At 52.4% G+C, this 14824-nt stretch overlaps 5 protein-coding genes across 5 annotated transcripts; 1 reads left to right on the top strand and 4 right to left on the bottom strand.

The window, feature by feature from the left end:
* Nucleotides 1-18: 18 nt before the first annotated feature.
* PHATRDRAFT_50604 (predicted protein) lies at nucleotides 19-3993 on the bottom strand. Its single transcript, XM_002185540.1, has 4 exons — nucleotides 2723-3993; nucleotides 1367-1687; nucleotides 383-562; nucleotides 19-310 (listed from the first exon to the last, which is right to left on the bottom strand). The coding sequence occupies exons 1-4, from the start codon at nucleotides 3827-3829 to the stop codon at nucleotides 254-256; spliced, it is 1665 nt and encodes a 554-aa protein (XP_002185576.1). The 5' UTR covers nucleotides 3830-3993; the 3' UTR covers nucleotides 19-253.
* A 1517-nt stretch (nucleotides 3994-5510) lies between these two features.
* Nucleotides 5511-7102, bottom strand: PHATRDRAFT_50605 (predicted protein; the record flags this gene model as incomplete). Its single annotated transcript, XM_002185541.1, has 1 exon — nucleotides 5511-7102. The coding sequence occupies exon 1, from the start codon at nucleotides 6873-6875 to the stop codon at nucleotides 5511-5513; it is 1365 nt and encodes a 454-aa protein (XP_002185577.1). The 5' UTR covers nucleotides 6876-7102.
* A 1541-nt stretch (nucleotides 7103-8643) lies between these two features.
* PHATRDRAFT_41604 (predicted protein) lies at nucleotides 8644-9381 on the bottom strand (the record flags this gene model as incomplete). Its single annotated transcript, XM_002185542.1, has 1 exon — nucleotides 8644-9381. One exon carries the CDS (start codon nucleotides 9379-9381, stop codon nucleotides 8644-8646), a length of 738 nt encoding a protein of 245 aa, XP_002185578.1.
* A 1456-nt stretch (nucleotides 9382-10837) lies between these two features.
* On the top strand, nucleotides 10838-13478 carry PHATRDRAFT_31367 (predicted protein). Its single transcript, XM_002185523.1, has 3 exons — nucleotides 10838-11170; nucleotides 11213-12269; nucleotides 12330-13478. The coding sequence occupies exons 1-3, from the start codon at nucleotides 10887-10889 to the stop codon at nucleotides 13446-13448; spliced, it is 2460 nt and encodes an 819-aa protein (XP_002185559.1). The 5' UTR covers nucleotides 10838-10886; the 3' UTR covers nucleotides 13449-13478.
* Nucleotides 13479-13648: 170 nt separating this feature from the next.
* PHATRDRAFT_41606 (predicted protein) lies at nucleotides 13649-14278 on the bottom strand (the record flags this gene model as incomplete). Its single annotated transcript, XM_002185543.1, has 1 exon — nucleotides 13649-14278. The coding sequence occupies one exon, from the start codon at nucleotides 14276-14278 to the stop codon at nucleotides 13649-13651; it is 630 nt and encodes a 209-aa protein (XP_002185579.1).
* Nucleotides 14279-14824: the final 546 nt, after the last annotated feature.

Consider the following 14824-nt stretch of genomic DNA (forward strand, 5'->3'; position numbering starts at 1 on the left):
ACAAGCATACAATGAATTTTGGCTTGATTAAGCTATTCTTATAAAACGATTAATTCATCTACTATCGTGTTGTGCATATGAGTGTTGAAGGGTACTGACAGACATCACGGGCATTCAAATGTTTTCAACAGCTGATCACACTCATGAATTCAAAGAACTCGAGTATGAACGACAAAAAATTTTGACGAAATGTGTAACCGTCCTCAACTACCACATTCGTCCATTCACAGTCAGTAACGGCTTCGAGCAGGATCTACTGGAGATCTCTTAGAAGACGGCCTCTTCGCCGCGTTCCGGAACCGACAGAATTCTAGAAAAAGGAAGAGAATGTCAGTGATGAAGTTTTACATTAGGGTCGTATTCGGGCGAGGTTGAAACTTACTTCACCAGATTTGGGGTTGGGCATACCAGATTTGGGGTTGGGCATACCAGACTTTTCGGTGACGTCAATACCAGAAGTGGGTACATCTCCCTTAGAAGTTGGGACACCAGTCTTAGCCGAAGGGGTGGGAACGCTTCCCTTCGACGTTGGGACGCCTCCCTTAGAGGTAGGGGTGCTTCCCTTCGAAGAAGGTGAGGCTGAGGGAAGTTCAGCACCTCCAATAGGCGCAGTGGGTAAGCTTGTGGCCGGGACGACTGGTGCAGGTGTGGCAGGTACAACCGGCGCAGGAGTGGCCGGGACGACTGGACTACCCTTAGAAGAGGGCGCGACAGTGGGGACACCTCCCTTAGAGGTAGGGACGCTTCCCTTCGAAGAGGGTGAGGCTGAGGGAAGTTCAGCACCTCCAATAGGCGCAGTGGGTAAGCTTGTGGCCGGGACGACTGGTGCAGGTGTGGCCGGGACGACCGGTGCAGGTGTGGCAGGTACAACCGGTGCAGGTGTGGCAGGTACAACCGGTGCAGGTGTGGCAGGTACAACCGGTGCAGGAGTCGCTGGGACGACCGGTGCAGGTGTGGCCGGGACGACTGGACTACCCTTAGAAGAGGGCGCGACAGTGGGGACACCTCCCTTAGAGGTAGGGACGCTTCCCTTCGAAGAGGGTGAGGCTGAGGGAAGTTCAGCACCTCCAATAGGCGCAGTGGGTAAGCTTGTGGCCGGGACGACTGGTGCAGGTGTGGCCGGGACGACCGGTGCAGGTGTGGCAGGTACAACCGGTGCAGGTGTGGCAGGTACAACCGGTGCAGGAGTCGCTGGGACGACCGGCACCGCTGTGGGAATTTCTGCTTTGTCAATGCCCTTTGAAGGGGCCGATGTCGGTGTCTTGGTAGATCGGGCCTTGGTAGGGCGGAAAGTCGGAAGGCTCGTTGGGATCTCTGCGCCACCAATGGGTATGGTCGGGGAGGAAGTGGGAGCCGAGGTTGGGACATTGCCAATGATAAACTCGTAAATATCATTGTCCTGGCAGAAAGGTCCATTTTCCGGTTCAGCTTCGGCGTCAAGAGTCACACGGTAAACGCGATTCGGAATACAGACGTCAATAGTGAACGACTCTGAAATCGTCGTCATAACACCAGCAGCTAACGGGTTTGGAGTCAATTGATCAACGATATCGTTAGTCACAGTGTTGAATTTCCTGAATATGGCGGTCACTGTAAAGGCGTTGGGACCCACGTTCTCGAAAGTATACACGAAGTCAAGGACAACTTCACAGATTCCACCGGACGATGCAACCAGGTCACTGCAAGGCTGTCCTGTCCCATTCACCGTACACTCTATGTCAACTTCCACCAAGCACAGGGCGTTGGAGGGTCCGGCAGTAGGGGCGCCAGTTAAGGCAGGAGTGGGTAGAAGAACGGGCGCCCCAGTAGGCGCAGCGACCGGCTGGGCAGTAGGGACTTCAGCTCCTCCGATATCTTCGGTAGGTTGGGAGGTCGACGTCGGTGCCTTGGTGGAACGAGCCTTGGTGGGACGGAAGGTAGGCAAGCCGGTCGGGATTTCAGCGCTTACCAGCGTGGGTCCAGGGGTGGGAGTAACTGGAATGGATTCCGCAGTTGGCAAAATGGTAGCAACTGGTTGACTCGTGGTGGCCGGAACTGGCGCGGGCGTGATACTGCCGCCTTCTAGGGTTGGCAAAGTGGTCCCGACTCCAACAGGCCCCTTGGTGGAACGGGCCTTGGTGGGGCGGAAAGTTGGTATTTCTGCGACTTCCAAGGTAGGCAATACTGTGGGAGGTACTACCGGAGCAGGTGTAGCGGGGACCACGGGAGCAGGAGTCGCGGGCACAACCGGAGCAGGAGTCGCGGGGACCACGGGAGCAGGAGTCGCGGGGACCACGGGGGCAGGAGTCGCGGGGACCACGGGGGCAGGAGTAGCGGGGACAACCGGTGCAGGTGTAGGTGCGCCGGTCGGGAGCTCAACGATCGCCAAGGTGGGTCCAGGGGTTGGCGTAACCGGAATGGATTCGGCAGTGGGCAAGGCCGTAGCACCCGGAACTGGTGCGGGTGTGATGCTGCCACCTTCCAAAGTGGGTAGAGAGGTCCCGACGTCAGACGGCGCCTTGGTGGAACGGGCCTTGGTGGGGCGGAAAGTCGGTGTTTCTGTAGGCAATGCGGTCGGGGATGCATCTGGTGCCGGAGACGCGGGGACAGGAGCAGGAGTCGCAGGGACCGGGGCAGGGGTCGCAGGGACCGGGGCAGGAGTCGCAGGGACCGGGGCAGGAGTCGCAGGGACCGGGGCAGGGGTGGGAGCCACCGGGGCAGCAGTAGGGATTTCCGCAACAACAGTTGTAGGAGTGGTCGGACGCTCGTTGATACTGAACTCGATGACATCGTCCGCGAGACAAACGGGCCCGTTGGCTGGCTCTGCTTCTACCGCAATACTGATCCGAAAAAGTCCAGGAGTACAGACGTCAATGGTGAATTCTTCCGAAACGGAGGTGCTTTGTCCGGGGAGCAATGGGTTGGGAGTCACTTGTGAGACCAGATTCTCCGCCACTCCATTGAAGTCACGGAAGAGATCGAGGAAGGTCATGGAATCCGGTCCTACATTGCTGAGGTTGTAGACAAAGTTCAATTCTTCAATGCAGGTAACATCGTTGCACGAGACCAAAATGAGTGATCCGAAGGAATCCTTGAGGTCCAAACTGACATCTCCGGAAAGATCAAACGTGTTGGTTTGCAGGACAGCACCGGAGCCAGTGTCCGAAATCGTGCATACCATACTCAAGGGAAGCGGTCCTCCGTTCATTTCCTCGACGGTAAAGGTGTCTCCCGCTGTGATTCCAGAGCTGGGAGTCACCGTCAGTACAATGGCACTCATCTCAGCGTTGTCTTCACAGACAATAGAGACGTCGGCACCCGAGGGTGGGACACCCGGACCGACATCCGAACAGACGGCGTCTGTCCCTTGATCGTTATCGCCTCCCGCGCACGGTGTGCTCTGAAACTCGAAGGTGACAATGGAAAGGTCCGATCCGTCCGCGGGGACGCAGATTCCCAAGGGAGGAGCCGTAAGCGACTCGCAGGGTAATCCAGAGCCTCCGAGAGTGCACGTAATGTCCACATCAACGATGCACTCCGAAGGAACGAGAGGAGCTTCGGTGGGAACTTCGGCCCCGGCGAGAGTGGGTCCGGGCGTGGGAACAAGACTGTTCTCGTCCGCAGTCGTCAACTGCAGGTAGCGGAGGAGTTCTTCGTTGTACGAACGGATCAAGTCGAGGCCGCGCTTCTCTTCGGAACTCGCGTTGCTCTTACTGTCGCTGTTCGCACGACGCTTGCGAGAAGCGAGCTCGGGTCCCGTGATGCTCGAGGACCCTTGGGCCTGTGCTCCCGAGAACATCGTAGGAGAAGCCAGCAGCAGAGCTGCGGCTGTGGGGAGGAAGAGTCTCATTGTTAGCTACCAGGTATAGAATGTAAGTAATAGACCAGGATGGGGGGGAATGGAGGAAGAACCGAATCGAATACGAGGTGTGTGTTTGTTAGAAACTTGCAATTTTGCAAAAACCAACGTTCGGCACGGATTATGGCAATTTGCACGCACGAGAGTCACGGAGGCTTTCGTTTTTGTAAAGGTGCGCTCCTAAAAGGGGGACATTCTCCGATCTTCCACACGAGGTTTCCGTCGGCCGGACCACATGTTTGGGTTTGAATCTGGTACTGGACGGCTCCGTTTAGAAGCCACAACGAGAAGGACCCGTTGACTGTTTTGGCATTAGAAAAATTCAAATCATGTGAATCGTTCAACCGCTTTTTAGTTAGGCCAATACACACAAAAATCCGACGGTTGCAAACGTGTGGTTAACTGATCCCGACGGCTTCGCGGACCCGCAACATGTTTCTCCAAGATTCGCCTTAAATAGCTGTGACTGTATTGGATTAAAACAGAACAGCTGACGTTCAAGTCCCAGTACAAACTTTCGGGTTCGGACCGATTCTGCGCGGACCCAGTGTACCAATCTCTCCAAATTTGAATGAAGTGGTAACCCACGAGTTGCGAGCTACCTAATGTCCAATTTTACTTAAGCCTAGTCGGCCACCACCGGAGCCAATCCGGGGCTGGGAAAAACCGGTTGGAGTATCACATTGTGGAATTCGAGTTGGGACCGTTGTATCTGGAGTTTCGCCCTCGGTCCATTGGCGCGCGGATTGGCACGTATGTGCTCTACGTCTTCTTTCCGGAGGCGAGGCGCGCGTGTGTGGTTGTAAAGCAAGCGGCGTTTGCTTGGCCTGTCCTAGGATTGCCTTGCCATTGTGACCGCGGGGCACCGATGGATGAGAACTCGACTCAGTAGTCGAGACTGCCTAATCCGCTGAAATTGCGGCATACGTAGACTGATTTCGAAATCTCTCACCACCACCATTCAAAAACCTATTCACAGTCCGTCGACCGTTTTGAAGGATCCATAGCCCGGACTGGTCGACGATCGACGTCGACTCTTGGTTCGTGTCGACGAATTAACCGACGATGCGAACACAGTAACGTTTCACCAACGGAAATTAATTGCCCGCGGGAATGAGAATGTTCCCTCATTCGTTCGATAGCGTCTGGCCGACTATCGCGGGTACAACGGCAGGTGTCCGTTTGGGAGTCGCACAGCGCGTAACCTACCCACACACACTTCCACCTCCAGCCAAAGGGAGGGATCGTTGGTCCCACGAGCCTTTTTGAATTCGACAGGGACAATGACTTACGCTTCCACACGACTGTGATGGCGGGTACAGCTTGAAGAAAGCCTTGGAACGAGCTAGGCCCACGACCCAAAGAGGCAGGCGGTAATGCCCCCTTGATACTCTTTGTCCTCTCCGGAAGAGCGAATTACTAGTAGTTGGAAAGCATCGGTGGAATCGAATTGGTAACGTGCTTACAGTCAATAACTCCGCCTCCAATTGACCGAAAGAGTTTACAGTGAACCAACGTCTCGATTCTACAGTAACGTCTGTTACTAGAGTAGGAGAGAATATACAGGGCAACAAGACGGTACGGATGCTCCGTAACATACGTGCCCTAGCAAGATGACTATTTGCGTGAGTATATCGTTGTTGAGTGTGTACAGATAAGTTCATCAAGTTATCTAGATCGTCTGCCGCAAGCATTGGCGTCGCGCTTCAATTAGCTGCTCTACCGCATCCACTACTTTGCCCACAGGAGGACACAAATCAAGTTTTCGGGCGTGAATTCGTCCCTTCAATGTTCGCTTCGCCTCCTTTGTTTCATGATCGCTCTTGCCGTCCGACAAGTAGATGTAGCCGTACTCCAGACCCGAATATAACGCCAAGGAACCAAAAAATTGAGGCAGGCAGTAGCCTTGAGGAAAGAGTTCCAGAAGACCCGCGCAGGTTGGCATAAATAACACACCGGTCACCTGCGCTCCGTGAGAACTAATCACGATATCCTGCATAGCGTAAAAAGAAACCTGGTCGGCAAAAGACGCCTTTTCAAAATCAGCTACTGTGACATCAGTGTGCCGTTGTAACACTCCTTGCAGGTCTTTCTCGTTGAGAATCCGTCGTCCTCCCCGCCGATTCAAAATTCCAATGCGCAACGGTCGCGCTCCTGTATCTTTCTCGTCCTTTTCCTTCTGGAGCAAAGCTGCCGCTTGCGGAGCAAAGTATGATATCACCGCATTTCGGAGTACTACCGCGTCCTCCAGCCGAGCAAAGGCGTACGCCGCTACACCATCTGCGATTTCCACAGACGGGTCAGTGTGATTCGACACGATTGACACGTTCAGCGCATTCGTCAATGCTTCCAACATTCCTTGTAGAAAGTTTTCTTGGCGCCGCTTCATCGAATCCAAAGTGGAAGGAACCAAGAGCACAGAAGGCTGAGGCAGCCGCCTTTGCCAGAAGGACCAACAACGTACAATCTGCTGCATAAAGTGCGGAAAATGGAGCGTTGATAACGTGTAGCGGCAAACTGCCGCTTTGCTAGTATCGTTCGCGGTCGACCAACCCTCTCCTTTAACCAACCGATGCAGCGAAACAGGAGGACTTGCAGACCCTGATGGACGATTTCTTCGTCTCGTGAAGTTACCGGCGGGAAAGTCACGGCAGGTTCTATCAGGTTTGTCTACGTACTCATCGGAAAAGAGGCGAAACCCAGGAGAGGACGACTCGTTAGTAGCGAGTTTTGCAGCTATCGTCCTAGGATAGTCTGTATTCGACGCATTTGTTTCTCGAGCGTGTAATTCGATTGAGAGGCGATCTGACTTCAGAAGCTGCGTCAAAGGGCGGGTGTCCTCTGCAGCACTAGCGTTGCAGTCATTGCCCTCCGCTGTTAGCCTGATACAAGAATCCACTGCAACTGTTCCGTGAAACATAGTGAGACTGCTTTTTTTGCGTAGGCTCTCTATTTTGTGGATTTTTGTGCTGGAAGAAATAAGAGTAGCCAAGACTATCAAGAGCGAGCCGATTATCACAATTTTCACGCGATGCATGCTAGCGCTCTTTCTACGAGCAGAGCCCAATAATGCTTTCCAATAATGCTTGTTGTCCGTTGAAGACGATATATCTACTCCGACAATATTCGAACATGGCTATCAATCTGCCGAGTCGTCTTTGTATTCTTCAATTCGAAATTCTCTCTCACCTCGTTTTCGCGATAAATTAGAAGCTCGCAAGGCAGAAAGTTTGTGGTATAGCCTGAGCCTCGTATAACAAGAAAGGTACCAAATCTGTTGTTTTTAAGATTACGTTGTTGTAGCCCGAAATGAATGAAGCGAAGAGCCTGCACAAGCCGTGTCTCTTGCTGAATTCTGAGATCGACACAGGATTTACTGTTCTGTTTTTCATTTTGGCTGTTTTGCCGCTTGGCGGATGTCGCGAAATGACCGTTAGTTATATCTGTCCTCTCACTGTCAGACAGTTAACGTATGGAATGGCCGTAAGTGTGACTGACGTGGAGAGGAAAAGCTATGTATACTTATGTGATTCGAAATGCATATTTAGGAAAGCAAATGTGATTATTTGGAGCATGAGCAAAAATGAACGATCCAACAAATCGAAGTCGTTTGTACGAAAAATACTCTACATCTCACAATATAAAGTAGGGAAGAGTTTTCATTAAAAGGAAGTTGACTGACTTTTTTCCAAATGGAGTAAACAGAGGAGTACGACAACTTGCGGGAAGATCCACATTTTGTGGCCCATTTAGAAATAGCTTGCTTTTTCAATGATGTTGAATCTTGTTTTTTTACGTGTGAGTTTTCTCGATCGTCAAGGAAATACCATTCAAATAAAAGCAAATAGTCATTGCATCCCTCGTTACAAACCCTCATCTTGCGCGATACAGCTGATTCTTGACTTATGTTTGTGAAATCTATGTGTCGTAGGGAAACACCTATTAAATTGTCCACGCCTCGTTATCCAATTTACAGATTAGCTAGTTCTCCAATGAATCAATGTGTTTCAGGTAATTATTTCCCTGTATTTTAGTCCTGAACTGCGTCAACCTCTCCTCGAATCCTCTCGAACTAACTTTGAATGACCACACGAAAAAAACATTGAGACCTTCTATGTGAAGATTTGGTAAAAACTAACTTGTAAGGAACGCGACAAAAAATTCGAATTCTTCTTGGATCCTTAGAGGACCTGGCAAAGTAAGGAATTCCTTTCGATAGCATGAGACTGGTTGGCTAGCTTTGCGGCAAAGGCTAAAAATTTCTTCTTGCTGTCAATGCAAGTAGGCATGTAAGACTCAAACGAACTCATATTGTGAAGAAGAAAAAGTTCGCGCATGCAGATCATGTTCACAATTCTTTTGTCCAATGATTCATGCACGACTATAACACTCATGTGACAAAAGCTGCAAGGTAAGTCTAGCTTAAGGCAATCAAAGCCGTTACTGATTTTGTTCGAAAACGTTTTTACTTTCCTGTTCAACGCGTCTTACAAATTTACCTAAGATTGATACTAATTCAGCTATGATAACAACAAAAACATCTACTACCTTTGTACAATGGCAGCTCACATGTAACTGACAAGCACTCTACCCTTCCCAAGTATAAAGCCCGCAAATTGCTACAGTAACATAGTACCTCTGAACAGTCTGCGGACTCGCCACGGCAGGATGCTCACCAGAGGTTTCAATGACGGGAGGCATGGACAAGACGGGTAACCGCCAAACGAGCTAGCGGTATCCTAATTGACTTGCTTGCAGGGTACGCTCTCGCCGACAGCTCGAGTACCAAGCGGCGGAGTATCAAACTATACCACCGGTTGTGAAGTAGGGAGCTCAGTTGAGTCCGTCAAGGGAATCTCGGATGGAATGTCGGACGGTACGTCAGAAGTGATATCAGTAGGAGGTTGTGTTTCGATCAATGCCATGGGTACTCCCGTAGGGAGATCGGTTGTCGGCGACGCAACAGGCTGAGGAGTCACCTCGGAAGGAGGGGACGTTTCGATTTCTGCGGCGGGCGCCGACGTTGGGACTTCGGTAGTTGGTAACGGGGCGACAGGAGCCGAAGTTTCGATCTCATCCAACGGCATTGACGTGGGGACCCCGTCCACAGGTTCCGAAGGAACCAAGGAGGGTTCATCAGATAAAGGGGTGGGCATCGGAAGTGTTGGTGCGGTAACAGGTGAGGGATCCATCGGTGCCATTGTCGGTTCCGCAACAGGTGAGGGATCCATCGGTGCTGGTGTGGTCTCAATTTCCGGTGTGGGCGGAGACGGAGAAGGAGGCGTCGGGGAGATTGACATGAAGGACATGGATGTCATGCTCGCTTCCTGGAGGATGCGTTGTAGTTCGTTCTCCGCGTCCCATAAGTCCACCCAAAGGTTTGGTTTAGGAGCTTCGAGTGGAGTACCGCGGCTTTCATTATTGGAAAGGGATTCGTTTCTCTTTCGTTTGCTGGATCGTACGTGAACAAAACTACTAAAGTCTTTCGCCACCGTTGTTTCGAGCGCAATAGCTGCTAACAAGCACAGCAAGATGAGTTTCATGTTTACTATTAGCTCCGTTGGTTGCAATAGTCGCGAATGTAAGTTCCGAATGGAATACGAGTGGAAAATGATGATGCGATCGACAGAAAAGTACTTGGTTGAGATTGTGCGAACCGTGTGGAAGGGAAGTGAGTAAAGTGAGTACGGTACGACTCGGATCGAATGAATGAGAGGGCGGAGACTCATCGAACCTCTTAGGCAGTAATGGTGCGCGACTGTCGCTTGGAACCCCCGAAAAAAGTATATTTGCGAAGGTCTTGGGTGCAGTATTCTCTTTCTGAACCGTAAACGTGAATCATATGAAAAAAATCTTAGTCGGAATGGGCTTGGAATGGCTTATATGAACAAACATGTTGCAGATGGAAAAGGATATCTTAAATGAACTCTTAACCATTGGCTGTTGCGCACAATAGTCTTTCGTGTGGCAAGATACTGAAAACCTTATCAAAATCGGAAAGTTTAGCAAACCCTGTCATTGACGAGAGGCAAAACAAGGTACAGCAAATATTTTCATACTATTTGTACATAAGCCTACTGAAAGTCCCGGATTTCACTTTAACTCTTGCTGTTGTCCTTGTAACCTCGATCACTGTCAGTTGGAGAAAATCCGCGAAACAATTCTGTGAAAATGTTTTCAATTGCGTTCCTCACAAGCTCTAGAGTGGTTGTACACTGCTCGGAGTAGACAGGGAGACCTCTCCATATTCATTGGTCCTACTCTGGAAAAAGGAGCAACCACACGAAAATATTTGTTAGAGCCATCGGTCCGTAACATTCCTGTTTGCCGACCGACCGACCGACTTTCGTTGGACTCTATCTATAGCTAGTAGGAACTAGGAACTCTCTGCGTCGATCTTTTGTTCAGGACCCACGATGAATTGAAAGTAAGGGTCAGGGTTGTAGGAAAGTTCCAATCGGGATCCGAAACGCACGTTTCAATGCTAGCCCCTCACTAGCCCGGCATGCGAACGGCCCCAGGAGTCATCCCTAGATAGGCCGCGTTCGGGACAGCGCCAACTTCCAACGTCATCGGGGGAAGAAGCATGGATGTGGTTCGTTTGTATTAGGATCTGGCCGAGAGGGCGCAGAATTGGAATAGGATGTGGTGACGCATGTGACGCTTCATGAGTACCCAAATTCCGACATTTGGATCCTGAAGTACCTGGCTAGTCGTGTCCGACGACGACGTCTTACTACAGTTCGTATTCCAACCGGGGTTCTGTTCCCGTCTGTCCGCGGATCTAGGTAGATGACACCAGTCCCACCAAGAGAAGCGAACCCCGAGGGTCTTGTCCCTGTGATACGCGTACATTCCTAATAATTTGCGTGATGTGAATGTGAGCAAATCAGGGGAAGGTCGGCATGACGAGCCTATTCGTTCGGGACATTCCCTCCTGTCAGCGACAGATCGAAGAAACATGTCTACAGAATTGCATTCGCAGATCGCTCGCAGCGATTTTTGAGGGAGATTGCAAATTGTTTGCTAACTAGAAATTCACACGATCATGTCGTCCTGGTTGTTGTGCAAAGGGGGAGTACCAAGCCCCAAGCAATTGGCTGGGCGTACGCTGCGCATCACGGGGCGTTGCGCCAGCAATGTACCGTCGTCAACAGAGGCAACATCCCCCACAAGCTCGTCTTCTCGTACCAGTACTACAGCGGATCTACGCTACCCCAACTTGTTCCGTTCGCTGGATCTTGGACCCGACATTGGCGTCTTACCCAATCGCGTCCTGATGGGGTCGATGCACACGGGTTTGGAAGGACATTCGCTACCCTCCTGGATTGCGTCTTTCCTCACGCCGTCTTCCCATACTGCTACGCACGACAGCGATCATCACTCCTTGTCCCGTATGGCCACGTACTTTGCTACTCGCGCCCGAGGACACGTCGGACTCATGGTGACGGGGGGCATTGCCCCGTCCCGTGCCGGATGGACGGGACCCTTTAGCTCGCAACTCTTACACGAACGCGAAGTTGCCCGACACCGCGTCGTCACCGACGCCGTGCATGCCGTACCCGTTCCTCTCCACCACGCCAACAGCACTACCACGGTCCCGGCACGCATTTGTCTGCAAATTCTACACACTGGACGGTACGCCTACCATCCGTTTGCCGTCTCGGCCAGCAATACCAAGTCCCCGATTAGCATGTTCCGTGCGCGAGCTCTTACCAAAGCCGGTGTACAGCAAACCGTGCGGGACTTTGTGCACACGGCCGTCCTCGCGAAACAGGCCGGGTACGATGGGGTGGAAGTCATGGGATCGGAAGGCTACCTTTTGTCGCAATTCCTGTCGCCCCGGACCAACCAGCGCACCGACGATTACGGCAACGCTTCTCTCGCCAATCGTGCTCGTTTGGCTTTGGAGATTGTCCAGCAAACCCGCGCTGCCGTGGGTAACGACTTTATTATCATCTTTCGTCTCTCGTTACTGGATCTGGTACAGGATGGACTCGCCTTTGAAGAATCCCTCCAACTCGCGACTTGGTTGCAGGACGCCGGTTGTACCATTCTCAATACCGGCATTGGCTGGCACGAAGCTCGTGTTCCGACCATTTCGACTACCGTCCCGCGCGCCGCCTTTGCCTTTCCTACCCACGCCCTCAAAGCGGCCAAGGTAGTAGACATTCCTATTGTCGCCACTAACCGTATCAATCATCCGCAAACCGCGGAAGACCTACTCCTGAACGATACGGCCGATCTCGTCAGCATGGCCCGACCCTTTCTTGCCGATCCCTACTTGCTCCGCAAAGCCTACCAGAATCGACCGGACGAAATCAATACCTGCATTGGTTGCAACCAGGCCTGTCTGGATCACGTCTTTGTCGGTAAGACGGCCTCGTGCCTTGTGAATCCACGCGCCTGTCACGAAACGGAACTGCCCAGTGTGGAAGACGAGGAGGGTAATAGTACGAACACAGACCACGCCGTAAACGATACCATAAAGATAGACCGCACGACGGTCCGCTTGCCTTCCGCGCAGCGTTTGCGCATTGGCGTCGTGGGAGCCGGTCCGGCTGGTTGTGCCTTTAGCCTCGCTGCCGCGCAACGTGGTCACGACGTGACACTCTACGATCAACAAGACTCGGTGGGGGGACAGTTTCATATGGCCAAAAAAGTCCCGGGCAAGGAAGAGTTCCACGAAACTCTCCGGTACTTTCGGACCATGCTGGAAAAGGAAGGTGTGCGGGTCCAGCTCGATACGACCGTATCGTTCCAAGACATGGAGCGGGACGATCGCGACTACTCCGTGGACAAGTGGGTGATTGCGACGGGGGTGACTCCACGAGATCCGAAAATTCCGGGACAAGACCATTCGAACGTGCTGTCCTATATTGACGTGCTCAAACACCGCAAGCCGGTCGGAAAACGAGTTGCGATTATTGGGGCTGGAGGGATCGGCTTTGACGTGGCGGAATACTTACTGCATCATGGTGACGGCGACAAGGATCTGTTGGCGGACGAAGTGTCCAAAGAAGACTTCTGGCGGACGTGGGGGATTGATACCACACTGCAAACCCGCGGTGGACTCGTCGTGGATTCCGCGAGTCGTGCCGATATCATCTCCACCGGAGCGCCTAAGCGGGAATTGTTTCTCTTGCAGCGTAAAAAGGGCAAGCTGGGCAAGAATTTGGGAAAAACAACGGGTTGGATCCACCGCGCCACGTTGGCGCAGTCCCAGGCGGTGACCATGTTGGATGGTGTTGCGTACGAAAAGATTGACGAAGACGGCCATTTGCACGTTACCTTGCGGGACGGTCAGGAGAAGCGTGTTCTACCGGTGGACACGATCGTGGTGTGTGCCGGTCAAGTGGAGCATCACGCATTGCAAAGTGAGGCCACGGAAGTTGCCCCGGGAACCGACGGTGTGTCGTGGAAGGATAGGGTGTATACGATCGGGGGTGCGTACGCGGCCGGCGAGCTGGACGCGAAACGTGCCATTGACATGGGGGTCCGTTTGGCACACAGCATTCACGACCCCCACGTGGTCCCGGGGGAGCACGTGTCGCAAGCCACTCCCGGTGTGGAAGAACGATTGTACCAACTCCTGCGGCGGTTCGCGTAAACACAAAAATACGGACCTTTTGTTTTAGCTAATTTAGCGGTGGAAGTAACGGTAGTAGTGTCTCATGGCGCCCGTGCCTTTGCCGGATAGTCTAATCTACGGTTGCCTACCGTCCAGGGCAGCAACCTGTCGAGTAGATTTGCATTCGTACACGGAATCCTCAACGATATGTCGATACCAACCAATTGTTGGGCTCACAGTCACAGTCCTTTGCCGAGGGCAATGAGTTCGTCCAGTGCGCGCAAACAGGCGTTGTATTCGTTGATTGGATCTTCGTAATAGGATCTCAAGAGTGCCTTGGTAGCACCGACAGTCCCTTCCACGGCAATAGGATTAAAGACGTTATTGTAGACGGCCATATCAAGGTAACGCAGATGCGAGACAATGTCTTCCTTGGCTTCGAGGACGGCGAGTTCGTCGCCCCCGGCGTCCCCGACAGCCGCGGCGTAGGCGGGGAGTATGTTCTTGACGCCACTCGCTTTGGCCCACAGATCAGCCACGGGAGGTTGCAACAGCACCGCCCGGACAGCGTCCCACTTTTCTTCCCGCAACAGCGCCGGCACTTTGACGAGTTGCGTCCGCGCCTGTTCCAACAGTGCCGTACGTTCCGCTACGGAAGGCGGAAGCGGCACCGCAGCAGCGCCAGTCGTCCCTCCGGTAGACGCTAGCAGAAGAACGACGGGAGTGAAGAGGAAGGTCCGACGCGATGGCGTCTCCGGACGCACGACAACGTCGTACGGACGCGGTGGTGCCCAGGCCGACACGCCGAGGCCGGAGCGCGGACTCGCCCAGCGGAACGCCCACGCGCACAACGCGAACGCACACGACATTCGCGTACCGATTTGGGTCGTCATTGCAATTGTTGTTGTTATTATTGTTCTTCTTCTTGCTGCTGCCTTTGGTTCATGAACCCAACAAGCGACGCAGGAGAAAGAGGGAACCAAGTCGGAAGAAATATTGTAACGTATATCGTGTCGTGGGAGTTAGCAATGGTGGTCGCGTCCGAAGGGGAAGTTAACAGTTGGAATGAGATGGAGACGTCGCTCTGCGTACACACACACCCCTCTGTTCAGAAATAGGTAGGGTTCTTTAGACACTTACTGTTAACCCGGATTCCATAGACAGTCAATTCTCAGTGTCATCCTCCCATTCCTAGTCACCGTCAGTCCCTATCAGGTCAGTCACAGTCAGTCCCTTCACGTCCGTCGGATGCACTCTTGACCTACCGTTAAGTGTAAGATACCAACAATCCAAGAAAGGACACACATATTTGGATGCAAATTGTGGAATTTGCTTCTCACAGCTTCTCATGACCCTTTTTGGGAGTCTGGAAGTGATCGCCCCCTAGAACGATTGGTGGAATGTTCCAAATCTCC

This window comes from Phaeodactylum tricornutum, chromosome 32, assembly GCF_000150955.2.
Source record: "Phaeodactylum tricornutum CCAP 1055/1 chromosome 32, whole genome shotgun sequence".
Lineage (NCBI taxonomy): Eukaryota > Bacillariophyta > Bacillariophyceae > Surirellales > Neidiaceae > Phaeodactylum > Phaeodactylum tricornutum.